This window comes from Coregonus lavaretus (genome assembly GCF_964263955.1).
Source record: "Coregonus lavaretus genome assembly, chromosome: 12".
In the NCBI taxonomy this organism is placed as follows: Eukaryota; Metazoa; Chordata; class Actinopteri; order Salmoniformes; family Salmonidae; genus Coregonus; species Coregonus lavaretus.
In genome coordinates, this window is record NC_139999.1 from 6540080 (window position 1) to 6567942 (window position 27863).

The following is a 27863-nucleotide window of genomic DNA, read 5'->3' on the forward strand; positions in this document are numbered from 1 at the left end:
ACAGACAGTAGTGTTATTACTGGTTATTTATAGACAGACAGTAGTGTTATTACTGGTTATCTATAGACAGACAGTATAGCTATTACTGGTTATTTATAGACAGACAGTAGTGTTATTACTGGTTATTTATAGACAGACAGTAGTGTTATTACTGGTTATCTATAGACAGACAGTAGTGTTATTACTGGTTATTTATAGACAGACAGTAGTGTTATTACTGGTTATTTATAGACAGACAGTAGTGTTATTACTGGTTATCTATAGACAGACAGTAGTGTTATTACTGGTTATTTATAGACAGACAGTAGTGTTGTTACTGGTTATTTATAGACAGACAGTAGTGTTGTTACTGGTTATTTATAGACAGACAGTAGTGTTATTACTGGTTATTTATAGACAGACAGTAGTGTTATTACTGGTTATCTATAGACAGACAGTAGTGTTATTACTGGTTATTTATAGACAGACAGTAGTGTTATTACTGGTTATCTATAGACAGACAGTAGTGTTATTACTGGTTATTTATAGACAGACAGTAGTGTTGTTACTGGTTATTTATAGACAGACAGTAGTGTTATTACTGGTTATTTATAGACAGACAGTAGTGTTATTACTGGTTATTTATAGACAGACAGTAGTGTTATTACTGGTTATTTATAGACAGACAGTAGTGTTATTACTGGTTATTTATAGACAGACAGTAGTGTTATTACTGGTTATCTATAGACAGACAGTAGTGTTATTACTGGTTATTTTTCAGTTTAGTTAAATTCAGAATTTAATTAAATGTAAATGCAGAATTATTATTGTTTCATTGCTTTATTGTCACATACACCGGATAAGTTCAGTGAAATGTGTTGTTTTTACAGGGTCAGCCATAGTAGTATGATAGGTGCAGTGTAATGTGTTGTTTTACAGGGTCAGCCATAGTAGTATGATAGGTGCAGTGTAATGTGTTGTTTTTACAGGGTCAGTCATAGTAGTATGATAGGTCCAGTGTAATGTGTTGTTTTACAGGGTCAGCCATAGTAGTATGATAAGTGCAGTGTAATGTGTTGTTTTACAGGGTCAGTCATAGTAGTATGATAGGTGCAGTGTAATGTGTTGTTTTACAGGGTCAGCCATAGTAGTATGATAAGTGCAGTGTAATGTGTTGTTTTACAGGGTCAGTCATAGTAGTATGATAGGTGCAGTGTAATGTGTTGTTTTTACAGGGTCAGTCATAGTAGTATGATAGGTGCAGTGTAATGTGTTGTTCTACAGGGTCAGCCATAGTAGTATGATAAGTGCAGTGTAATGTGTTGTTTTACAGGGTCAGTCATAGTAGTATGATAGGTGCAGTGTAATGTGTTGTTTTACAGGGTCAGCCATAGTAGTATGATAGGTGCAGTGTAATGTGTTGTTCTACAGGGTCAGCCATAGTAGTATGATAAGTGCAGTGTAATGTTGTTGTTTTACAGGGTCAGTCATAATAATACGGCGCTCCTGGAGCAAAAACAAAAGATTGAAGTGTCTTTAAACAGGGTATGGTAGTAGGCACACCGGTTTGTGTCAAGAACTGCAACACTGCTGGGTTTTTCACGCTCAACAGTTTCCCGTGTGTAACAAGAATGGTCCACCACCCAAAGGACATCCAGCTAACTTGATACAACTGTGGGAAGCACTGGAGTCAACATGGGCCATATATTAGGAAAGTGTTCTTAATGTTTAATACACTCAGTGTATAGTATAATAATAGTATAATATATAGTATAATAATAGTATAATATATAGTATGATATATAGTATAATACATAGTATGATATATAGTATATTATATAGTATGATATATAGTATAACATATAGTATAATAATAGTATGATATATAGTATAATATATAGTACAATAATAGTATGATATATAGAACAATATATAGTGTAATATATATAGTATAATAATACTATAGTATATAGCATAATATATAGTATGATATATAGTATAATAATAGTATGATACATAGTATAATAGTATAATATATAGCATAATAGTATGATATATAGTATAATATATAGTTCAATAATATAATGTTTTCTGTATAGGGCTTGTTTCCCGGAAACAGTTTCAGCCTAGTTCTGGACTGAAAAGCATGTGCTCAATGGACACTCTTTTGAAAGTAATTCTTAGTCCTGGACTAGGCTTCATATGTGTCTTGGAAACTGGCCCCTAGTCTCTCGACTGAGTGATCCATAGTATTCAGTCAGTACCCAGCTGCACCAGTTTTACACTGTGTTTCATTAAATCAGATGATCATTGGATAGGGAGCCCCGCCCAGTCAACTGATCAGTCAGGCCGAGTTTTCCCAGAATTCCTGCCAAAATAAATACAGCCAATGAAAAGCGAAATGTCCGTTTTCTAGATTTTTTAATCTCGGACTCACACGATGTTCCGTTAAAAGAAAACCCCCCACTGAAAACTACTGATAAAATATGACATCAGATAATGTAAGTAAAGTAGCAACAATATATTTAGATCCATTAAGATCAATTTACAGTGTAGCTTTCAGTTGATTCTAGGGCTATGTAACTTTTTTATTTTTTTTACCACATAGTCTAACCCAACATAAACCTTACAACCGTGAGCGTTGACACTTTTGACAGCTGCACAACACAACTGTGTTTGATGTCGTTCCTCAGGGGCCCCATTTCCCAACCCGTTGTGCCCCATTCGGCTTTTAAAAACATTGCAGGATAAAGCCTCGGTTGCCTTTATATCTTTACATAGAAGATTGGACTTCTGAGTAAAAGAAAGAGCAGATCAGAGTGCTGCGTAAAAGGAAAACGTAGCTGTCATCCGTCACTAAAGGCCTCACTAATCAAATCAAATCACATTTTATTTGTCACATGCCCCGATTACAACAGGTGTAGACCTTATCGTGAAATGCTTACTTGCAAGCCCTTAACCAACAATGCAGTTCAAGAAAGAGTTAAGAAAATATTTACTAAATAAAGTAAAAAATTTAATAAAAATAAAAAGTAACACAATAAAATAACAATAACGAGGCTGTATACAGGGGGTACCGGTACCGAGTCAATGTGCGGGGGTACAGGTTAGTCGAGGTCATTTGTACATGTAGGTAGGGGTAAAGTGACTATGCATAGATAATAAACAGCGAGTAGCAGCAGTGTAAAAACAAATGGAGGCGGGTGTCAATGTAAATAGTCCGGGTGGCCACTAAAAGCCTTACTGGAGTTGTAATGTGACTTCTGTGATATTTGGGCCTTTGTTTTACTGGTTCACAACTCCAACTGTAGCATTCCACACACCTGTCTCCCTGGAGCCGCTCAGTATGTGTCTGTGTGTCTGTTTGTCTACGAGATGCTATCGTCTGTCTTTATGTCTGTTTGGAAAACGTTACTAGCTGTCAAATCATTGCTTTCTCTATCCTTGTTTCCAAGGATTTGATGGCTAGTAATGTTTTCAGACACAGTCGCTGTGTTTGTCTCTGAGCGTCCCCCTGCATGTTGACCCTGGACTAACACAGGTCCCTGCCAATCCTCTCCTCTCTTCTCCCCCTCACACCGCCGCATGTTGGAATAGAATATAGCTGTAGCTGTATAGTGTGTTTGCCTGTTTCTTTTCTTAAATTATTTGATTTGTATCTGATATTTTTCACAGGTTGTTGAAACAAAGTTACATTTTCACATGCTCATGTCACACCCACGTGCACGTTCAATTCCCTCCTCTTTCACTATTTTCACTATTTCACTCTACCTGATTTGTATGCAGACACACCCCTCACAATCCCGAGGGAGTAAATCCCATTCAAGTAGAAATGAAGATGAATGCTAGACTGCTCTGTTTACATGCTTCCTGAGCAGGAACATCTGCTGCATTATAGTAACACCATGGATCTGCTAAGACATTACCTCATGTTTGTCTTCCTACCACACACACACATGGGCCTAGTCTTTATCTCAGTATGAAGGAGAAGACACAAACACACACACATACACACCCTGCTCTCTCTGACAGGCAGGCAGCTCTCTCTGACAGGCAGGCAGCTCTCTCTGACAGGCAGGCAGCTCTCTCTGACAGGCAGGCAGAGAGAGCTGCCTGCAAACTAAGGGACATTACACTCATCATGTGTTTGCCGTTAAATCAATAGCCACTTAGGCCACATTTTATTACAACAGGGATGAGAGAACAGTGAAGGAGATGAGCTCACAGAGAGAGAGACTATGGTCGATATACAGTCCACACACACACACACACACACACACACACACACACACACACACACACACACACACACACACACACACACACACACACACACACACACACACACACACACACACACACACACACACACAGTCTACTTCTAATAACTGTTATCCCGTGATGCCTTGCTCCAGGTTTCTCGGTGGACTCTGCTAAGGGCATAATGAGCCGTGGGGAGCTGACCTTTGTGGCGGGGGCTCCGAGAGCCAATCACACGGGAGCGGTGGTGCTGCTGCGTAAAGACAACATGTACCGCCTGGTGCCACAGCACATCCTGTGGGGAGAGGAACTGGCTTCTTCCTTCGGCTACTCTGTGACTACGGCTGATCTCAACAGTGATGGGTGAGAGTCACATATACTGCATGTCTACCACTACTACTAATGATCCTATTGATAGCAGTGTACAAGGAATGCATACACAGATACTCTGTAGCCATGTCTCAACAGTGATGGGGGAGTAAGGTTGCAAAATCCCCAGATAAACCAGGATTTTCAGAAATCAATGTTGGAGGTTTTCCGGTATCAGGAGGGATTAGGAAAGGATGAAATGCTAGAACTGGGAATCCTCTGACCAGGATTTCTGAAGAACCTTAGTACCATTGGGGATATTATTTGAGTGACAGATGTTGCTAATTTGTATTAATCATCTTCTCATTTGAACCCATGATTCCCTCCCTCCCTCCCTCCCTCCCTCCCTCCCTCCCTCCCTCCCTCCCTCCCTCCCTCCCTCCCTCCCTCCCTCCCTCCCTCCCTCCCTCCCTCCCTCCCTCCTCTTATGCTGCTGCTATTGATTATTATCACCACTAGTATTTATCCATCAGTCACTTTTTACCCCTGTTTACATGTACATATTTACATAAATTACTCCAGTAGTCCTGCACATTGTAACTACGGTACTGGCACCGACCCTGTATGTAAACATCCCTTTTTCAGGACCCTGTCTTTCAAAGATAATTCGTAGAAATCCAAATAACTTCACAGATCTTCATTGTAAAATAATTTAAACTGTTTCCCCATGCTTGTTCAATGAACCATAAACAATTCATGAACATGCACCTGTGGAACGGTCGTTAAGACACTAACAGCTTACAGACGGTAGGCAATTAAGGTCACAGTTATGAAAACTTAGGACACTAAAGAAGCCTTTCTACTGACTATGAAAAACACCAAAAGAAAGATGCCCAGGGTCCCTGCTCATCTGCGTGAACGTGCCTTAGGCATGCTGCAAGGAGGCATGAGGACTGCAGATGTGGCCAGGGCAATAAATTGCAATGTCCGTACTGTGAGACGCCTAAGACAGCACTACAGGGAGACAGGACGGACAGCTGATCGTCCTCGCAGTGTCAGACCACGTGTAACAACACCTGCACATGATCGGTACATCCGAACAGCACACCTGCGGGACAGGTACAGGATGGCAACAACAACTACCCGAGATACACCAGGAACGCACAGTCCCTCCATCAGTGCTCAGACTGTCCGCAATAGGCTGAGAGAGGCTGGACTGAGGGCTTGTAGGCCTGTTGTAAGGCAGGTCCTCACCAGACATCACCGGCAACAATGTCGCCTATGGGCACAAACCCACCGTCGCTGGACCAGACAGGACTGGAAAAAGTGCTCTTCACTGACGAGTCGCGGTTTTGTCTCACCAGGGGTGATGGTCGGATTCGCGTTTATTGTCGAAGGAATGAGCGTTACACACGAGGCTTGTACTCTGGAGCGGGATGGATTTGGAGGTGAGCTTGTTGTCATTGCAGGCAATTTCAACGCTGTGCGTTACAGGGAAGACATCCTCCTCCCTCATGTGGTACCCTTCCTGCAGGCTCATCCTGACATGACCCTCCAGCATGACAATGCCACCAGCCATACTGCTCGTTCTGTGTGTGATTTCCTGCAAGACAGGAATGTCAGTGTTCTGCCATGGCCAGCAAAGGGCCCGGATCTCAATCCCATTGAACACGTCTGGGACCTGTTGGATCGGAGGGTGAGGGCTAGGGCCATTCCCCCCAGAAATGTACGGGACCTTGCAGGTGCCTTGATGGAAGAGTGGGGTAACATCTCACAGCAAGAACTGGCAAATCTGGTGCAGTCCATGAGGAGGAGATGCACTGCAGTACTTAATGCAGCTGGTGGCCACACCAGATGCTGACTGTTACTTTTGATTTTGACCCCCCCCCCCCCCCCCCCCCCCCTTTTGTTCAGGGACACAATATTCCATTTCTGTTAGTCAAATGTCTGTGGAATTTGTTCAGTTTATGTCTCAGTTGTTGAATCTTGTTATGTTCATACAAATATTTACACGTTTGCTGAAAATAAACGCAGTTCACAGTGAGTTTTTTGCTGAGTTTAGGTGGCATATATAAGTTGCAACTTTGAGCACCTTTATCTCCTGAATGTTTTGGAATTCAGGTCTAAAAAGTCACTTTCTGACCACTTCTTCCAAACATGTGTGGAAAGTTTTGTTTAAATGAAAAGGGTTGCTGTCAAAAACTGATTGAATTCAAACGGATTTACCCAAATACATTTTGAAACTTTAAACTCCCGGTCCTCTCTCTCAGCTGGACAGACCTGGTAGTGGGAGCTCCTAACTACTTTGACAGGAAGACAGAGATCGGAGGTGCTGTGTACGTCTTCCTCAACCCATTCGGTAACTGGGAGTATGCTCGGCCAATCAGGCTCAACGGAACCTATGACTCCATGTTTGGGCTGACCGTCAACAATGTGGGAGACTTGGACCGGGACGGATATGATGGTGAGGACTGACTCGATCAAATCAAACTTTATTTAAAGTGCATTCATCGACTGCATGAAGGGACTGAGTGGACAGAGGGGACCGAGCAACTGTTCATACATATAATCTGTGTCCCAAAAGGCACCCTATTCCCTATGTAGTGCACTACTTTTTACCAGAGCCCCTATGGTCCCTGGTCACAAGTGGTGCACTATGTAGGGAATAGGGTGCTATTTGGGACGTATAGCGACTGTTGAAAACATAAATCCTGCATACTGCCGTTTCCATTAAAGTAAGCCAGAACGGCCCACAGGGGCAGGAGAATCTCCTGATTCAGGAGTTTATATCTGTGTTTGTCTCTCTCCATCCAGACATCGCTGTGGGGGCTCCGTTCGACGGAGATGGCAAAGTGTTCATCTACCGAGGCTCGTCCTCAGGCATCCACACCAAGCCTGCACAGGTGAGAATTTAATTTAATTCCAAAAAGCTTTATTGTCCATTCCATTTAACCCCCTCCCATCATGTACGTTATTTATACTCCGCCCTCTCAGATCCTGGACGGGGTGGACGAGGGGGTGAAAAGGTTCGGCTACTCCATCTCAGGAGGCCTGGATATCGATGGGAACCTGTACCCTGACCTGGCAGTAGGCTCTCTCGGTGATAAGATGGTTCTGTACAGGTCTCGCCCGGTCATTCATGTGACCCGGGACGTATTCGTTGAACCTCAGCAGTATATTGACTTGGAGCAACACAACTGCAAGGGGAGAGATGGAGTGTGGTAGGTTGCATTCACCGATACATCATACTCTTCGTCTCGTGTGTTCATATAGCCTGGTTACCAGTCTTCTCTTCATCTTCAGCCAACCATGAAGGAGTTAGTGGAAGACTGGCAACCAGGCTATTGTGTTTCTGCTGTTGTGAATTAAAACAGGACTCTGTCAACTCTGTTGTTTTCTGTCGTTAGTGTGGAGGTCAAAGTTTGCTTCACCTTTACTGCATATCCAGAGTCTTACTCACCAGACATCAGTAAGTTACACCTCTGTTTAGAAATTGTTATTTCTTCTTTGTTGAATGATGTTTGTTACTCCAGTCAGTCTGTGCTTCAAGTAAGCTGAGCTCTTCCCTGGTGTGCTGACATTTCCCCTCCCTCCATCCCTACCTCCCTCCCTCCCTCCCTCCCCTCTAGCTCTGGTCCTACTCTTCGAGGCTGACACCGAGCGCAGGAAGCTGGGCCTGCCCCACCGTGTTAGCTTCCTGGGTCGGAGTGCACAGGAGGCGGAGTACACACACACTGACGAGTTGGAGCTGAAGGGTCAACGTCATCCCGCCTGCCGGAGCGCCACCTTCCAACTACACGTAAGGGCTGATAGTCGAGAACAGATGCTTGTTGTTGTTGTTGTTGTTGTTGCTGTTGTTGTTGTTGTTGTTGCTGCTTTAGATGTTGCATAGTGTTCCAAACCTGGGAAGAACTAGTATTTAAGATTTATTTTGCTTATCTGTAAATGATCAAAGGAATAGTAGTCTAAAAAGTTGAATAAAAGCTGAATGAAAACAAATATTATTTCAACCCAGGTCTGCTATAGTCATAACCTCCAAGATAATTTGTAGATAGATACTAATTGACTTCCATATAATGTAATCTCATCGAATAATCGTTGAATCATTCTTTCCGGTGCAGGAGAATATCCGTGACAAGCTGCGTCCCATCTCCCTGACCATCACCCACACCATCAAACCCCCCGTGTTCTCCTCAGACACTCACCCAGAGGAACGACACACGCTACCTCCTGTACTGAGTGTTGCCACCTCCAACACCCTGCACTCTGAGGTCAGTTCCACATCAACAGGATCAACTTGGGTGGTTTCCCACAGTGACTTTTTTTCCATGTCCTTGCCTGATCTGAAGTCTGTCTCCTCCGTTGCAGGTGAATTTCCTGAGGGAAGGCTGTGGTGATGATAAGATCTGTCAGAGCAACATGAAGTTCACCTACCAGTTTGGAACCCGACCTATAACCTCTGACCTCTTCACCCCTCTGCCAAAGTTAGTAGGAATACGCTTTTTATATTTCCTAACCCTCTCTCATATCCAGAGATGAGGCATTGAGCTGTTCCAATAGCTGTTTACTATGAGTTTAAACATATCACCTTCTAACCTTTTATTCCAGGGGTTCCCAAACTTTTTCACTCAGGGCACCCCTTCCAGCATTGGGAACATCCCACGCCCCCCCCCCCCCCCCCCCCCCCCCCCCCCCCTGTACGCGCCACGTCTATTTCCATGGACACAAACTGTTCACCCCCCGCTTGTTGGTGGAGAGTTTATTTCCTGCAATTCTACACATTTTGTCATGGGGTGCAAAGAAAATGTTGCCATTTAAAGCACATTTTCTTGCAATTCTATACATTTTGCCATGTCTAATGTGTATTCATGTGATATTTGAGTGACAAAAAAATTACAACAATATCTTTGGCCTAAAAAAACCGAACTAAAAAAAACGTGTCAGCTGACATGGACTAGTTGATCTGGACATGTCTGACAAGTTATAAATAGCTCTCTAAGGTATGCAATGACTAACATGACATTTCGAAATTGTATTCTACTATTACAACTTTTAAGGGTAAATTTAAAGCCGTACTGAGTTCCTTTAAAAAGTTCATTTAGGAAACACTGTATCTATTCTGCTGTTCCTCTTCCTCTTACAACTCTGTGTGTATCCTCCTCCTTCCTGAGATGTGGTAATGTATCATTCCACCATTTTGTTTTCACTCTTCTGTTCCTTCACATCTAACCACTTCTTTTATATTTTCCTCATCCTCATGTCATACCCAGAGATGATGAGGAGGTGGCAGTGTTCTCTCTGACTGACCAGAGGTCTGTGGTGTTGGAGGTGACCGTCACCAACATGCCCTCTGACCCTCTGCACCCCGAGGAGGACGGTGACGACGCCCACGCCGCCCAGCTAGTGGTCACCCTGCCAGACACCCTGTCATACTCTGGCTTCAGGGGACAACAGGTAGGCTACTGGTCTCCCTGCCAGACACCCTGTCCTCCTCTGGCTTGTAAAAGTAGAGCCCACACACACCATTTCTCCAGCACATACTATGCCTTTTTATTAAGCCAGTTAGTACACAACACTACGATCCAAGAGTGGATTTAACCCCGTGACCTGGCCAGGAATAACCCTGACTTACTTATGGTCACGTAAAACTCAGAGCCCTATGTATGGTCAAATCAGCAGAGGAGTTAACTGGAGGAGTTACCTGTCTCCCATCCTTCCTGAGTTAACTGGCTACTGTCTCCCATCCTTCCTGAGTTAACTGGCTACTGTCTCCCATCCATCCTGAGTTAACTGGCTACTGTCTCCCATCCATCCTGAGTTAACTGGCTGCTGTCTCCCATCCCATCCTGAGTTAACTGGCTGCTGTCTCCCATCCATCCTGAGTTATCTGGATACTGTCTCCCATCCATCCTGAGTTAACTGGCTACTGTCTCCCATCCCATCCTGAGTTAACTGGCTACTGTCTCCCATTCATCCTGAGTTAACTGGATACTGTCTCCCATCCATCCTGAGTTATCTGGCTACTGTCTCCCATCCATCCTGAGTTAACTGGCTACTGTATCCCATCCATCCTGAGTTATCTGGCTACTGTCTCCCATCCATCCTGAGTTAACTGGCTACTGTCTCCCATCCCATCCTGAGTTAACTGGCTGCTGTCTCCCATCCATCCTGAGTTAACTGGCTACTGTCTCCCATCCTTCCTGAGTTAACTGGCTACTGTCTCCCATCCATCCTGAGGTAATGGAACTCTGCTGAACCTGACTGTGTTTCCTGTTTCCTGTGTGTAGGTGGTGTGTCAGGCCAATCAGAATGGCTCTCAGGCAGAGTGCGAGCTGGGAAACCCCCTGAAGAGAGATGCTACACTGAAGTTCTACATCATCCTCAGCACCTCTGCTATCACCATAGAGACCACGGAACTCACTGTCAACCTCCTGCTGGCTACGTAAGTCCTGGATGGACAACTACTTGAAGATTAGGTCCTGAATGAGCCAGTCTCCAGGACCCAAATAAGCCTAGACCTGAGCATAAAACCATGCTCAATCAAAAAATCTGAAAGTGCTTCTTGGTCCTGAGCTTAATATGTGTCCAGGAAACCTAAGTGTCTACATGTGTCTCTCCTCAGCAGTTGGTCCATTTAACTCAGTGTTAGTTTCCTCCTACTGTCTATGATGTAATGTGTCCTCACTGTGTGTGGGGTTGTCTCCTCCTCAGTATCAGTGAGCAGCCAGACCTGGCCCCAGTCACAGCCGTGGCCAAAGTCATCATAGAGCTCCCTCTGGCTGTCAGTGGGTAAGTACTGCACTCTAAGTTATCACTTAGGATTTGTCCCAATGCTTCTCTAATGCATCACCTCCCTCCCTCCTTCCTTCCCTCCCTCCCTCCCTCCCTCCCTCCCTCCCTCCCTTGCCCCTCCCCCTCCCTCCCCACACTCCCCCCTAACTCCCTCCATCCTCCCTCCCCCCTCCCTCCCTCCCTCCTTCAAATCATCACTAATTCAAATATCCCAGGAAGGATGGAAAAGATAGAACCCTTTCCAGAGGTATTTGAACAGGACCAAGTCCTATGATTCAGTAGCCAATGTCAATCTGACACAGTAAACAATGGTACCATAAGGCTGTGTCAGGCTCTGTCCATTAGCCCACTAACCCTAACCCTCTGTCTGTTTCTGTGTTGATTCAGGCTGGCCCGGCCACACCAGCTGTTCTTCAGTGGGGCTGTGAAGGGGGAGAGCGCTATGGAGACACTGGACGACGTGGGCAGCGCTCTGGAGTTTGAGTTTACGGTGAGATTGATTGATTGATCATTTATTTTTATTTGACAATTAAAAATAGCCAACAGAAAATATTACATGGATCGTTCCACCAATTCGGTGCCTTTTTGAGAAGTGTAACTTGGTGGGAAAAAAACCACATTTGATTTCACCTAATTTTAACATTCTGTCAGAAGGAGCACATGTTCAACTTCATAAAAAACACGTTTTCCATTGTAAATATAAAAATGATTATAGTAAGTACCTATTAAGTGCCAAATAAAGTAACAGGGTTGACCGTAACATGTTGACCGTAACAAGGTGGACCGTGTCAGGGTTGACCGTAACAAGGTTGACGATTTCATCTTAAATCAGCCATGAATCCCCCCGTGACAGGGGGAATGGAAGCTTGTTGTGTGCAGCAGGGAGTGGCAATGCAAACTTCACAAAAAAAGGAAATTGCAAAAATATTTCTAGCCTGTCTATCTACGTTATGCTCAACCCGCTCAGTTTTCCACGAAACACCAGAAAATGACCAAAAATAGTAAAACTATGTCATCTGTTTTTACACTATGGTTTGACTATTAGACTTTCAATGTCATTGTCAAAATGCTGAATTTTTGCACTTTAGCAAGCATTTATTCAGATTTTTGAATTCTCTATGTGGTCTATATTAAAGCCAAGGGCACTTCATTTAATATAGCAGGCTTTTAAAATTAAATATTGGTGCACAATTTCTACTTAAAATATCAATGAGAAGCAAAAGGCACTCTTTTTGTGGAACGACCCAGACGTGACCCCTCAAACGACCCATACACGACCCACACACGACCCATATACGACCCACATACATTGAGGACCACTTTAGAAATAAGTGTTGTAATTCATGCTTTCAAATGTTATCATATGGGATCAAATCCACAAATAAAATTACATTCAATAAGACAATAACATCACAGGGCTTATTTCCATTGAGTTCCTCTATTTCCTATTTTTGAGAACAAGAGACGGTGTAGCATGACAGTGTAGCATAGCATCTTACTATCGCTGTGAACAGGAGAAAAAACGTGGGCACTAAATTAACCCTTTGCTAAGCCCCGCCCCAGAATTCTGGGCAACCAATCACAGCGTTCCAATGGATAGCAACTGTCATCCAGTCAAGGGTGTAATTGCGGCCGGCGATTTGCGGCGTTCCTGCATCTGCACGAATCCTTCTTTCTATTGGTCCATTTTTAATCTAGGACTCCGGTACAAAGGCGGGAGCGCTCCAGTACAGTAGGTGGCCCCAATGCACCATAACGTTGGACGCCAACCGCCGATAAACCCCACAGAAGAAGCTAAAACAGTGTCCTTTGCCCACGCCTGTCAGGTACTGGTTTCCCGCAGTTCTGTCAACAACAGCGAGGGCAGGTGGGAGCGAAGGACGCTGTGTGCTAGCTAGCTAGGGCTCTGGTACACAGGCGGGAGGCAACACGGTAGACAGTGTTCATGCAGATCCCAATGCTCTAGTGGGGAGTGTTCCTGCAGATGCAGGAATGCCCATATGCGGGCCACAATCACGCACTATTGGATGATTCCGACACATTGGACAAGCTCACGTTTAAATCACATGAAAGCCAGTGAGGGTATGGCAAAAACGGAGAGTGTATGTATTGTATTGTTTAAATGGCTAAATAATTTAACAATGTGCCAGGAGTACTTGCTACTGTGATTCCTGAAATGAAGAGCCTGTCGATGGAGTACTTTTCAAATCCGAAATTATACTTTTGTTACATTGTTTGCTAGCTCAGCTGGTTAGCTAGCTCTGTCTCATTGAACACCAAACGTTCCAAACGCTAGCTAGCTTAATATAACTTTGTTTTCTTGCTGACAGTTAATTCTACACTACAAACAATTTTACCAGCTTCCCGTGAAGTGATTGTAATGACAGTTTACCACAACATACCCAATCGTTTCTTGATTAGTAAGAGGTAGTTTCGTTGTGTATTACAAACACATTTTGAAATCAGTTTGAGGAGATTTCGCCAGTGGGGTTGAATGGGGAATTGGGCTTTCCGGGAAAATGTTGTCAGAGGTTACAAAACAGTAACCAAGGGGGCCAGGCTTAGCATAGGCTCAATTGTAAGCGTTTAGATAATATTTCAAGTAATAATTTGTTTTCGATCATAATCATTTTATATTGACCGTGTTTCATTCAACTAATCAATCAATTCTCCATGTTTTGATTAGGTGACCAACACTGGGCCGTCCCTGCAGACTCTAGGCTCCGCCTTCCTCAACATAATGTGGCCTCATGAGCTGTCCAATGGGAAGTGGCTCCTGTACCCCACCGCTCTTCACTTCCAGGGCCATCCAGAAACACACTGTACCCCCCACACCTCCCTCAACCCACGCAAGTTCTCCCACAGCTCTCCTTCTGAAGACCAGCCAAAGGCTACAGTACGTGCACTAGAACAGTCAAATACCTTTATTTTGTTTTCCCAACAATGCAGTAGTCAATATCAATAGTGAAAATATGATACTATAAAATAAAGTAAAGTAGAACAGAAACACACAAGAAACAGAAATAACAAGAACAGGAGAAAGTAAGTCAGCTGTATACAGGCTCAGTTCCAGGGTCAGTAGCTATATACAGGGACAGTTCCAGGGTCAGTAGCTATATACAGGGACAGTTCCAGGGTCAGTAGCTATATACAGGGACAGCTACTGGGTCAGTAGCTATATACAGGGACAGTTCCAGGGTCAGTAGCTATATACAGGGACAGCTACTGGGTCAGTAGCTATATACAGGGACAGTTCCAGGGTCAGTAGCTATATACAGGGACAGTTCCAGGGTCAGTAGCTATATACAGGGTCAGTTCCAGGGTCAGTAGCTATATACAGGGACAGTTCCAGGGTCAGTAGCTATATACAGGGACAGTTCCAGGGTCAGTAGCTATATACAGGGACAGTTCCAGGGTCAGTGCCTATAGTCAATAAGCTATATGTACACTCATTATACAAAACATTAAGAACACCTGCTCTTTCCATGACAGACTGACCAGGTGAATCCAGGTGAAAGCTATGATCCCTTATTGATGTCACCTTTGAAATCCACTTCAATCAGTGTAGATGAAGTGGAGGAGACAGGTTAAAGAAACATTTGTAAATCTTGAGACAATTGAGACATGGATTGTGTGTGTGTGCATGGGCAAGAAAAAAGATTTAAAGCTGCAATATGTAACTTTTGGGGCGACCTGACCAAATTAACATAGAAATGTGAGTTATAGATCTGTCATTCTCATTGAAAGCAAGTCTAAGAAGCGGTAGATCTGTTCTATGTGCACTATTTCTATGCTTCCTGTTCTTAAGTTTAGTTTTTGCTTCTTTTACTTTTGGTTTTGTGCACCAGCTGAATATACAATATTTTGGATTATGGAAAATATATTTCACAGCGGTTTAGATGGTACAATGATTCTCTACGCTATTCTTGCTTGTTTTGTCACATAAACTGAAATTGGGCAAACTATTAGAATTTTTGCAACCAAGAAATGGCGGAGCGATTTCAGTATATTGCATCTTTAAGTGCCTTTGAACGGGTTATGGTAGTATGTGCCAGGCACACCGGTTTGAGTGTGTCAAGAACTGCAACGCTGCTGGGTTTTTCACACTCAACAGTTTCCCGTGTTTATCAAGAATGGTCCACCACCCAAAAGACATCCAGCCAACCTGTGGAATGCTTTCGACACCTTGTAGTCCATGCCCCGATGAATTAAGTCTGTTCTGAGGGCAAAAGGGGGTGCAACTCAATATTAAGAAGGTGTTCCTAATGTTTTGTACACTCAGTATATGATAAACTGAGTAGCAGCAATGTATATGCTGATTGTGTGTGTGTGTAGAGTCAGTATGAATGTGTGTGCGTGTTGTGTGTGAGAGCAAATTAAGTGTGTGTGTGTGTGTATTGGAGTGTAAGTGTGTGTGTGTGTGTGTGTGTGTGTAGAGTTCTGTGAGTGTGCATAGAGTCAGTGAAAAAATAAAACAGAGGAGTCAATGCTCTATTGTTAGCCTGTTGATATTTTAGCTTCTGATGAAATTTATTCAATGCTCACATTTAAGTGTTTAATTGAAGCAAATATATTCCACCCCTATGATTTAATTATGTTTTAAAGGTGCAATCTGTAACTTCTATTTCCTGCAGGTTAGCGTTTTTCGTCATGAATCTTGTTCTGTAGGTAGCTCTGCATAGTGGTCACTACATGGTACAGCCACGGAGTCATCAAACCTAACCTCAGCCTTAACCACACTGCTAACCTTAATGCCTTTTATTTATAGATTTTTTATTTTTTATTTCACCTTTATTTAACCAGGTAAGCCTAACCCTAACCTTAAATGAAAACCAACAAAACACATTTTTGTTTTCATGAATTTGTACAATATAGTGTTAGGTTCTGAACAAACTGAGTAAAAACTCAAACGGACAACTAGAAAAAGCTCAAACCAAGTTTATTCACCCACTGGGTCATACAGCTGCAAATACAAGGCGGGGTCAACTCCTTACACATCAAGACAACCAATACATCTCTGTTGCTATGCAGGAATTGTATTGTTTCCTTTCACTGCTGTAGTCCCAGCTCTGCCTGTTACTAATAGTACTGCAGTAGGAGAGATGATGTGGTGGGCCTCTCTGGCCCCCCTTCCAGAGGTTTCTTCTCACTTCATCTGTTGATTTGACCTCGAGACGCATTCCTCCCTAGTTACGCAGCCGGCCTGCCTTATCAGAGACTAACAGTTACCTTTCACCTCCCTCCTCAGAAACATGGAACAGAAAATGAAGTTTCTACTCGTACATTTACATTTACGTCATTTAGCAGACGCTCTTATCCAGAGCGACTTACAGTTAGTGCATACATTATTTTGTTGTTTTTTGTTATTTTATTTTTTTCATACTGCCCCCCCCGTGGGAATCGAACCCACAACCCTGGCGTTGCAAATGCCATGCTCTATCAACTGAGCTACCTCCCTGCCGGCCATTCCCTCCCCTACCCTGAACGACGCTGGGCCAATTGTGCGCTGCCCCATTGGTCTCCCGGTTGCGGCCGGCTACAGCAGAGCTCTCTCTGTAACTTTCCATATTCCTAGTTCCCATCTACCCTTCATTGACCCCAACATATACAGTGAGGGGAAAAAAGTATTTGATCCCCTGCTGATTTTGTACGATTGCCCACTGACAAATAAATGATCAGTCTATAATTTTAATGGTAGGTTTATTTGAACAGTGAGAGACAGAATAACAACAACAAAATCCAGAAAAACGCATGTCAGAAATGTTATAAATTGTTTTGCATTTTAATGAGGGAAATAAGTATTTGACCCCCTCAATCAGAAAGATTTCTGGCTCCCAGGTGTCTTTTATACAGGTAACGAGCTGAGATTAGGAACACACTCTTAAAGGGAGTGCTCCTAATCTCAGTATTACCTGTATAAAAGACACCTGTCCACAGAAGCAATCAATCAATCAGATTCCAAACTCTCCACCATGGCCAAGACCGAAGAGCTCTCCAAGGATGTCAGGGACAAGATTGTAGACCTACACAAGGCTGGAATGGGCTACAAGACCATCGCCAAGCAGCTTGGTGAGAAGGTGACAACAGTTGGTGCGATTATTCGCAAATGGAAGAAACACAAAAGAACTGTCAATCTCCCTCGGCCTGGGGCTCCATGCAAGATCTCACCTCGTGGAGTTGCAATTATCATGAGAACGGTGAGGAATCAGCCCAGAACTACACGGGAGGATCTTGTCAATGATCTCAAGGCAGCTGGGACCATAGTCACCAAGAAAACAATTGGTAACACACTACGCCGTGAAGGACTGAAATCCTGCAGCGCCCGCAAGGTCCCCCTGCTCAAGAAAGCACATATACAGGCCCGTCTGAAGTTTGCCAATGAACATCTGAATGATTCAGAGGAGAACTGGGTGAAAGTGTTGTGGTCAGATGAGACCAAAATGGAGCTCTTTGGCATCAACTCAACTCGCCGTGTTTGGAGGAGGAGGAATCCTGCCTATGACCCCAAGAACACCATCCCCACTGTCAAACATGGAGGTGGAAACATTATTCTTTGGGGGGGGTTTCTGCTAAGGGGACAGGACAACTTCACCGCATCAAAGGGACGATGGACGGGGCCATGTACCATCAAATCTTGGGTGAGAACCTCCTTCCCTCAGCCAGGGGATTGACAATGGTTCGTGGATGGGTATTCCAGCATGACAATGACCCAAAACACAAGACCAATGCAACAAAGGAGTGGCTCAAGAAGAAGCACATTAAGAGTGGCCTAGCCAGTCTCCAGACCTTAATCCCATAGAAATCTGTGGAGGGAGCTGAAGGTTCGAGTTGCCAAACGTCAGCCTCGAAACCTTAATGACTTGGAGAAGATCTGCAAAGAGGAGTGGAACAAAATCCCTCCTGAGATGTGCGCAAACCTGGTGGCCAACTACAAGAAACGTCTGACCTCTGTGATTGCCAACAAGGGTTTTGCCACCAAGTACTAAGTCATGTTTTGCAGAGGGGTCAAATAGTTATTTCCCTCATTAAAATGCAAATCAAAATTTATACGATTTTTGACATGCGTTTTTCTGGATTTTGTTGTTGTTATTCTGTCTCTCACTGTTCAAATAAACCTACCATTAAAATTGTAGACTGATCATGTCTTTGTCAGTGGGCAAACTTAAAAAATCAGCAGGGGATCAAATACTTTTTTCCCTCACTGTACATTCCTTATACATGTAAAGTAATTAATGAGTTATAGTACGGTAACATGAATCAGTACATTTCAAGCCTAACAATAGCACATGTTGTCTTTGCAGCTGGCCTATCTAAGTGGAAATTGCTCAGTTCTGCCCCCAGGACAAGACTCATGACAATAAACGTCAACCTGCTTATTGCATTATTATTATTTATTTTTTTACATTCACCTCAGTTAGAAACAAGTGCACCCGGAAGAAATCGTCCAAGTCTTTACATTTACATTTACGTCATTTAGCAGACGCTCTTATCCAGAGCGACTTACAAATTGGTGCATTCACCTTATGATAGCCAGTGGGACAACCACTTTACAAAAAAATAATATTATTAGTATTTTATATATTTTGTGGGGGTGGGGGTAGAAGGATTACTTTTATACTATCCCAGGTATTCCTTAAAGAGGTAGGGTTTCAAGTGTCTCCGGAAGGTGGTCAGTGACTCCGCTGTCTTGGCATCGTGAGGGAGCTTGTTCCACCATTGGGGTGCCAGAGCAGCGAACAGTTTTGACTGTGCTGAGCGGGAACTGTGCTTCCGCAGAGGTAGGGGGACCAGCAAGCCAGAGGTGGAAGAACGCAATGCCCTCGTTTGGGTGTAGGGACTGATCAGAGCCTGAAGGTAAGGAGGTGCCGTTCCCCTCACAGCTCCATAGGCAAGCACCATGGTCTTGTAGCAGATGCAAGCTTCAACTGGAAGCCAGTGGAGTGTGCGGAGGAGCGGGGTGACGTGAGAGAACTTGGGAAGGTTGAACACCAGACGGCTGCAGCATTCTGGATGAGTTGTAGGGGTTTAATGGCACAGGCAGGGAGCCCAGCCAACAGCGAGTTGCAGTAATCCAGACGGGAGATGACAAGTGCCTGGATTAGGACCTGTGCCGCTTCCTGTGTAAGGTAGGGTCGTACTCTGCGAATGTTGTAGAGCATGAACCTACAGGATTGGGTCACCGCTTTGATGTTAGCAGAGAACGACAGGGTGTTGTCCAGAGTCACGCCAAGGTTCTTTGCAGTTTGGGAGGAGGACACAATGGAGTTGTCAACCGTGATGGCGAGATCATGGAGCGGGCAGTCCTTCCCTGGGAGGAAGAGTAGCTCCGTCTTGCAGAGGTTCAGCTTGAGGTGGTGATCCGACATCCACACTGATATGTCTGCCAGACATGCAGAGATGCGATTCGCCACCTGGTTATCAGAAGGGGGAAAGGAGAAGATTAATTGTGTGTCGTCTGCGTTGCAATGATAGGAGAGACCATGTGAGGATATGACAGAGCCAAGTGACTTGGTGTATAGAGAGAATAGGAGAGGGCCTAGAACTGAGCCCTGGGGGACACCAGTGGTGAGAGAACGTGGTGCGGATACAGATTCTCGCCATGCCACCTGGTAGGAGCGACCTGTTCAGGTTGGACGCAATCCAAGAGTGAGCCGCGCCGGAGATGCTCAACTCGGAGAGGGTGGAGAGGAGGATCTGATGGTTCACAGTATCAAAGGCAGCAGATAAGTCTAGAAGGATGAGAGCAGAGGAGAGAGAGTTAGCTTTCTTCAAAGTCTTTCTTCAAAGCTTTCTTTAAGTCTTCAATTTACACAACTCTGTGGATTATAAGAAATAAGTTATTGTAAACAAAAATGCCGTCCTCTGTTTCCTGTCCCCACGAACAGGCCAAGAGGAAGGGGCGGTCCCACCCGGAAGAGGAGGGGCATGTGATGAACAAGGGCAGTCTGGGTAGGACCACGCCCGCTGTGGCCGCCTCCGAGAGACGCAAGTCACTCAAACTGGTGAGAGAGGGAGGGAGGGAGGGAGGGAGAGAGGGGGAGAGAGAAGGTCAGATTCAATTGAACCTGCACTGCAGAAATAAGCTCCAAACCCTAAGAGCCCTGTATGCAATGCACAGCATCCTTACTGCAAGTTTGATTGAATACCAACCCTGCTATTCTCATGGCTTGTCTTCCCTCCCCCCGTGTGTCTGTAGGACTGTGTGCTGGGTTCAGCGCGCTGCGTCCTCTTCCAGTGTCCTCTCCACAGCTTCTCTGGCTCGGCTGTCCTCAAGATCCAGGGACGTTTGTGGAACAGCACTTTCCTGGAGGTAAAACACCACATCACCTATCACATTGTGGTAATAAAGACTACTGTTCCCATAATGCAATGCATTACACGCCGGCATGTTGATAGAATTGTATGGCCTTTTATGGCCACACACCTATGTACTTTGCTAGCTGAAGCATCTGGTTATTAAAAGTTATAATCCTACACATTCATTAAAGTACCACCACTCAACACCCCCATAGGGTGGTGCACAATTGGCCCAGCATCGTCCGGGTTTGGCCGGTGTAGGCCGTCATTGTAAATAAGAATTTGTTCTTAACTGACTTGCCTAGTTAAATAAAGGTTAAAACATTTTTTTTTTTAAACAATCTCAACGTTCCCATACCGAAAATCCCTCAATATCTCAACGCTCCCATACCGGAAATAATATATTTCCATACAAATGTATGTATTACAAATACATTTACAAATGTATGTCACACATTAAAATACATTTCAAAATCCATAGTAAATACATTATTTGGCCTATTTTTTATATTTCACGTATCCTAAAATGCATCCAAAAATGTTTGTTTTAAATGTATTATTTCCCCGTATGGGCTGGCTTATTACACTCTGGCACAGTTCCAGTCAACCTTTATGTCTCTGCTTGGCACATTTCCTGAACGTAATGCAAGTGTATGATAATAGTAGCATTTGTATTGATGAAACAGTTACTGTGAAAGGGGTGAGAGCAATCACAGACAATCACAGACTGTAACTACAAAGGCAACACGAGGGCGGGCTGAACAGGGGGAACGCTGTACTTTTGACTATGTATTAATCAACATTAGCCGTCATTGTCTAACCTCTTTGTCATGTGTTGATATGGAAACAATGAGTAGAGTAGGTGTCTCAAAGTGGGGTCCGCCGAGTTTACAGGATGTAATATTATGAATCGTTATGTTCTTAACCCTGGGCAACAAGGGCCTAATTATAATTCTAATTCTTCTTGCTTCTTGAATTCCGCTTTTTACATAAATGCACTGTATAAATGCACTGTAATTTAAATCTAGAATCCTTAGTTGCTACATCAAGTTTTGCTGTGGAATTTGTTATTAACTGTAGCTTTAAAACTGCAAAGTCTTCTCTCTGCCTCATGGCAAAATGTGTAGAATTGCATGATATTAGCTTAAAAGCTGCAACAACAAAACATATTTCTGCCCCATGACAAAATGTGTACAATTGCAGGACATTTGCAACATTTTCTCTCCGATGCCAAGAGGTGGGCCTTTAAAATGTTCCTTCCCAGGGCCCGAGACTTGGTTTATCCAGCCATGCACTGCCAGTCAGAGTAAAACTCCTTGTATGCTATTTTTTATATTAGATATTATTTATCCCCATTGAGTTATGAGGAGGTCCCTGATGAATTTGCTATCCCAAAAGGTGTCCCTGGCCCCAAAAGGTTGAAGAACCCCTGGACTAAAGCATAAACTGATCTCAATCTGCTACCAGAATAAATTAATATTCTTGATGATAATCATATGAAATATATCATGGGTAATGTGTGTCCACTCTAATCTCCTCTAATCTCTCCCACTTCAGTGTTCTGTAGCTAGCTACTGGTCAGAGCCACTCTAATCTCCTTCACCTAGTAAAGGTCTAGTGTTGATCCTCTCTCTTCTCTCTCCTCTCCTCTCCTCTCTTCCCTCTCCTCTTCCCTCTCCTCTCCCCTCTTCTCTCCTCTCCCCTCTTCTCTCCTCTCCTCTTCGCTCTTCTCTCTCCTCTCCTCTCCTCTCCTCTCCCCTCTTCTCTCTCCTCTCCTCTCCTCTCCTCTCCTCTCCTCTCCTCTCCTCTCCTCTCCTCTCCTCTCCTCTCCTCTCCTCTCTCTCTCCTCTCCTCTCCTCTCCTCTTCTCTTCTCTTCTCTTCTCTTCTCTTCTCTTCTCTTCTCTTCTCTTCTCTTCTCTTCTCTTCTCTCCTCTCCTCTCCTCTCCTCTCCTCTCCTCTCCTCTCCTCTCCTCTCCTCTCCTCTCCTCTCCTCTCCTCTCCTCTCCTCTCCTCTCCTCTCCTCTCCTCTCCTCTCCTCTCCTCTCCTCTCCTCTCCTCTCCTCTCCTCTCCTCTCCTCTCCTCTCCTCTCCTCTCCTCTCCTCTCCTCTTCTCTTCTCTTCTCTTCTCTTCTCTTCTCTTCTCTTCTCTTCTCTTCTCTTCTCTTCTCTTCTCTTCTCTTCTCTTCTCTTCTCTTCTCTTCTCTTCTCTTCTCTTCTCTTCTCTTCTCTTCTCTTCTCTTCTCTCCTCTCTTCTCTCCATCAGGAGTTCCCATCAGTCAGTGCTCTGGAGCTGCTGGTTAGAGCCAACATCACAGTCAAGTCCAGCATCAAACACCTGGTGCTGAGGGATGCTGCTGCACAGGTAACACACACACACACACACACACTGAGAGACACACACACACACACACAAACAAACACACTTAACTATTCAAATGAGGAACTAGGGCCAGGCTTTTCCTGACCATATGTCCTGAGTAAGACAAGACTCTGGGCTCAAGCTACTAGTGACACATACACAGTAAAGACAAGACACTTCACAACAAAGCAGTCATTGCTTTATATTGCTGTGTTTTCCCTGTAGGTCCCAGTGATGATTTACCCAGAGATTGGTCTGACTGCCCAGTACTGGATCCCCTGGTGGTGGATCCTTATAGCCATCCTGGCTGGTATCCTGGTGCTGGCCCTGCTGGTCTGCATCCTGTGGAAGGTACCAACACACATCATATATGACTATACCTACTGTGGTTACTGTACCCATGTTATCCTGGATGCACCAGGGCAGTGATTGGGGACGTTGCCCTGTGTAGGGTGCCGTCTTTCGGATGGGACGTTAAATGGTTGCCCTCCCACGGCACTTATCATAAGCGTATGGGTGTTAACCCCGGTGTCCTGGCAAAATCACCAATCTGGCCCTCATACCATCATGGACACCTAATCATCCCCAGCTTCCAATTGGCTCATTCATTCCCCCCTGCTCTCCCCTGTAACTATACCTCAGGTCGTTGCTGTAAATGAGAATGTTCTCGGCAGTGGTTGGAACCATTTCAGGGAACAGAACCAGAAACTGAAAAAGGACAACATTTTCAGAGGAACGGAAAAACCGAACAGGGAACGAAAGTGATCTCTACTGTTCCGGAACAGAACCGTAGAAAATGTCACATCTTGAAAACCGGTTAATAACATTATTTTTAATTCTAAAAATATTCCTAAAATCTATTATATAATTCTGTAATTCGGTGAAGTTATAATGCTAGTAATAGCCTAAACACATTCCAGTGCACGTTATGATGTTCAACACTTCAAGCCCCCTCCATGTCCACGCCTCTCTCTCGCTCTCTCCCCACCCATCTGGTGCCTGCACTTATCTTACCAATCAAACATGAAACTACGTTACCAATTCCAAATGAATGAGCTAAATGTAAAAAATTATGTCGATTTCACAGGTTTAAAAAATGTACGAAAAGGACCTATATAAACAGTTACTTTTTTGGGGTTCGAACCGGTTCAGAACTTTATATTCTGGTCGAAACATCGGAAACGATTGGAAAATTATTTTGGTTCCAACCCCTGGTTCTTACTCAACTTACCTGGTAAAATAAAGGTAAAATAAACAAATACATGGCTGGTGTACTGGTGCTGACCCTGCATACTCTGGAAGGTCCACACACATCATACCGTATATTAGTTACTGTACCTAGCTACATACCTCTATTATCCTTTCTGGTATACTGGTGCTGACCCTACTCGTCTGCATGCTGTGGAAGCAGACTATCCTTCCTTATCCTCTTATCATTCAATCATAATATTTTTTTGTATCAAGCTGTGATCTTCAGATCTTCGTTCTATTCTCCTCTCCTCTCCTCTCTCTGAGATTAGTCATTTGTTTTATCTCTGCTCTAGTCCATTGCTCCTCTCCACACCTCTAGTCCATTGCTCCTCTCCACATCTCTAGTCCAACTCTCCTCTCCACATCTCTAGTCCGTCTCTCCTCTCCACATCTCTAGTCCGTCTCTCCTCTCCACATCTCTAGTCCGTCTCTCCTCTCCACATCTCTTTTACTCTGTACTCCTTTTTCACCTTCCTTCCTTCCTTCCTTCCTTCCTTCCTTCCTTCCTTCCTTCCTTCCTTCCTTCCTTCCTTCCTTCCTTCCTTCCTTCCTTCCTTCCTTCCTTCCTTCCTTCCTTCCTTCCTTCCTTCCCTTTCTTCCTTCCTTCCCTCCCTCCCTCCACTACATCTCGGTTGTAACTCTTTCTCCTCCCTCTCTCCTCCTCCTCTCCTCAGTGTGGGTTCTTCAAGCGTACAGAGCGCCGCCCCCAGTACGAGACAGAATACTACCGCGCCCACATGCACGCTCAGCCCTCTGAGGTGGAGAAGCAGGCATCAGACCAATAGGTTCCTGCTTTCCCCTCCACTCTCCCCCAAGCGGTAAAGCCATGCACCCTGGCCTGCCCTGCACTGCCCTGCACTGGCATGCCCTGGTCTCTCACGCCCTGAAGTTGCCCTTAGACACTGATCCAGGTTCAGTTTTGTGTTCCCTCCTCTAATGGTTAGGGTTTGGGGAAGGTTAGCTGATCCTAGATCTGTGCCTAATGGACTGAGACCTGTTGTGCTGCGTGCTGTGGCTCTGCCTGCCGTGTGATCTGATCCTAGATCTGTGCCTAATGGACTGAGACCTGTTGTGCTGCGTGCTGTGGCTCTGCCTGCCGTGTGATCTTTGACCTAAATTCTGTACCTGAAACAAGTTCATTCTGGCACAAGGAAGTTGTGTTCATGTTCCTGATCATTCCGATTCTATTCATTAACATTATCATTCCATCTGGTCCCACACTTTGATAAGAATGTTAGAATGCCAGAATAAACATGTGTTCTCTGTTGTTCTTTTGTGTTTCTGACAAAATGGCGGTGCTGCAAGACTGTGGTGGCTGTAGGTGAAATGTCAACGTGTGTCAGCACAATTGTAATGTTTTGCAAGGCACTGGTGTGTTTTCTTTGCTTGTGTGTCACCTGTTTTACTGACGTTTTACAAGTCATCTGAACATTTTGGCTTCTGTGGCACATACACAATGTTGCGGAATCAGAACCAAAAAAATCTCCTTCAGGTTACTCAGCGGCATCAGCAAAGTGCATTTTTCATACCCTCCCTCCCTCACCCTCTCTCTCTCCCCCACAGTGTGGTTTCTTCCGTCGGGTCCAGTATGAAGACAAAGTGCCTCAGTACCATGCGGTGAAGATTCCCCGTCAGGACCGTCCCCAGTTCCATCAGAGCCAGCAGAAGGCAGGGATCCTCCAGAAGAAAGAGTGGGCTACACACTGGAGCGATGGAACCTCCTGATCAACAACAACAACAACAACAACAACAAGGAATTGAATAACAACAAACTCCCATTTAACGCTATGACACTCACTAACTCTGCAGTGTAATAAATATGTGCACACAGACCGATTGTGTCACAACAGCGTTGCTCACGTTGAGGCTACATCCATAATATTCACCCTTCTACAGTGTGCAAGTGGATGTATTCATGCACACAGATAACGCTGACTACTCTCTCCTACATATTTATTTGGACAGTGATGCTCACCTTTTACATTGTCTCTATAGTCCAACATTTTGGATTTGAGATCAAATGTTTCATATGAGGTGACAGTGCATAATGTCACCTTTCACTTAAGGGTATTTTCATACATATCTGATTTACCGTTTAGAAATGAAAGCACTTTATAGATCTAGTCCCCCCCCCCATTTGAATATGTCATAAGTATTTGGACAAATGTCACTTTATAGTGTCAAGTTTAGTATTTGGTCCCGTATTCCTGGCACACAATGACTACATCAAGCTTGTGACTCTACAAACTTGTTGGATGCATTAGATGTTTCTAAACACTTCTACATGAGTGGAACACCGTGATTATGGATAATCATGAATGAATCGTGAATGATGATGAGTGAGAAGGTCATTGAGGGATAAAGATCTTGCCACCCCAAGACATGCTAACCTCCCCTGTTGTTGGTAATGGCTTTGAGGTAGCTTCTGTAACTTTCTCACTCATCATTATTCATGATTCATGATTCATTCATGATTTTTCTTAGTCATGGCATGATCAGGATTGATTTAGACGTGTTCACAATCATCTTATCACCTCACTTAGAAATACAATTACTCCAGTCATCATTCACCATTCAGTTCCTGTTGGGCAAAACCCAACCAAAACAAAATATGGGACCAAGTACTAAACTTTTGACTATCTTGGTACACTATAAGTCAAATTTGTCCAAATACTTAAATCAGATATAAAAATACCCTTAAATAAAAGGTGACAGTCTGTACTGTCACCTCATATGAAAATGTGATCTCAAATCCCAAGTGCTGGAGTATAGAGCCAAATGTTAAATGTTCGCATCACTGTCCAAATACTTACATTACATAGGGGAGTGTACATCAATATTTCCCACCTACTTACTGGATTATGTCCCTCACTGTTTTCGAATTGACGTCAGGACATCAAATTCATGAAAAAGTGTAATTTAAATAATATGCCATTTAGCAGACGCTTTTATCCAAAGCGACTTACAGTCATGCGTGTATACATTTTTGTGTATGGGTGGTCCCGGGGATCGAACCCACTACCTTGGCGTTACAAGCGCCGTGCTCTACCAGCTGAGCTATAGAGGAGCTGTGTAATTCTGTGTAGAAGTGTAATTTAAAGATGCACTAAGCAGAAATTGCGCCGCTAATAGTTCGCCTCATTTCAGTTTATGTGACAAAACAAAGAAATATATTGTGGAGAATCGTTGTACCATCTAAACCGCTGTGAAATGTATTTTCCAAAACCAAAAATATTGTATTTTCAGCTGTTTGAAGCTGGTGTGCAAAAAACGAAACTTAAGAACGGGAAATATAGATAAAGCTGGCATTTTTCCTATTTTGTTGCCTTACAACCTGGAATTCAAATGGATTTTTTGGGGGTTTGTATCATTTGATTTACACAACATGCCTACCACTTTGAAGATGCAAAATATTTTTTATTGTGAAACAAACAAGAAATAAGACAAAAAAACAGAAAACTTGAACGTGCATAACTATTCACCCCCCCAAAGTCAATACTTTGTAGAGTCACCTTTTGCAGCAATTACAGCTGCAAGTATCTTGTTTTTCATCGGCAGGGACTGGGAAACAGGTCAGAATTGAAGGAATGATGGATGGCGCTAAATACAGGGAAG

The 27863-nt window shown here is 44.0% G+C and overlaps 1 protein-coding gene across 1 annotated transcript in view; it reads left to right on the plus strand.

Annotated features, from left to right (window-relative positions):
• The window catches only part of LOC311138949 (integrin alpha-7-like), a gene marked incomplete at its 5' end in the record, with an annotated part of 71064 nt that extends 43504 nt beyond the window's left edge, over nt 1-27560 (plus strand). The window contains 18 exons of the mRNA XM_084173766.1: nt 4395-4602; nt 6819-7012; nt 7363-7451; nt 7543-7769; nt 7956-8017; nt 8178-8347; nt 8670-8819; nt 8917-9032; nt 9819-10002; nt 10836-10990; nt 11260-11337; nt 11728-11830; nt 14027-14236; nt 20226-20342; nt 20537-20650; nt 22902-23000; nt 23223-23348; nt 25812-27560. Coding sequence (XP_084029892.1) covers nt 4395-4602; nt 6819-7012; nt 7363-7451; nt 7543-7769; nt 7956-8017; nt 8178-8347; nt 8670-8819; nt 8917-9032; nt 9819-10002; nt 10836-10990; nt 11260-11337; nt 11728-11830; nt 14027-14236; nt 20226-20342; nt 20537-20650; nt 22902-23000; nt 23223-23348; nt 25812-25973 — 2564 coding nt within the window. The 3' untranslated portion in view covers nt 25974-27560. The remainder of the gene's footprint in view (nt 1-4394; nt 4603-6818; nt 7013-7362; nt 7452-7542; nt 7770-7955; nt 8018-8177; nt 8348-8669; nt 8820-8916; nt 9033-9818; nt 10003-10835; nt 10991-11259; nt 11338-11727; nt 11831-14026; nt 14237-20225; nt 20343-20536; nt 20651-22901; nt 23001-23222; nt 23349-25811) is intronic.
• Nucleotides 27561-27863: the final 303 nt, after the last annotated feature.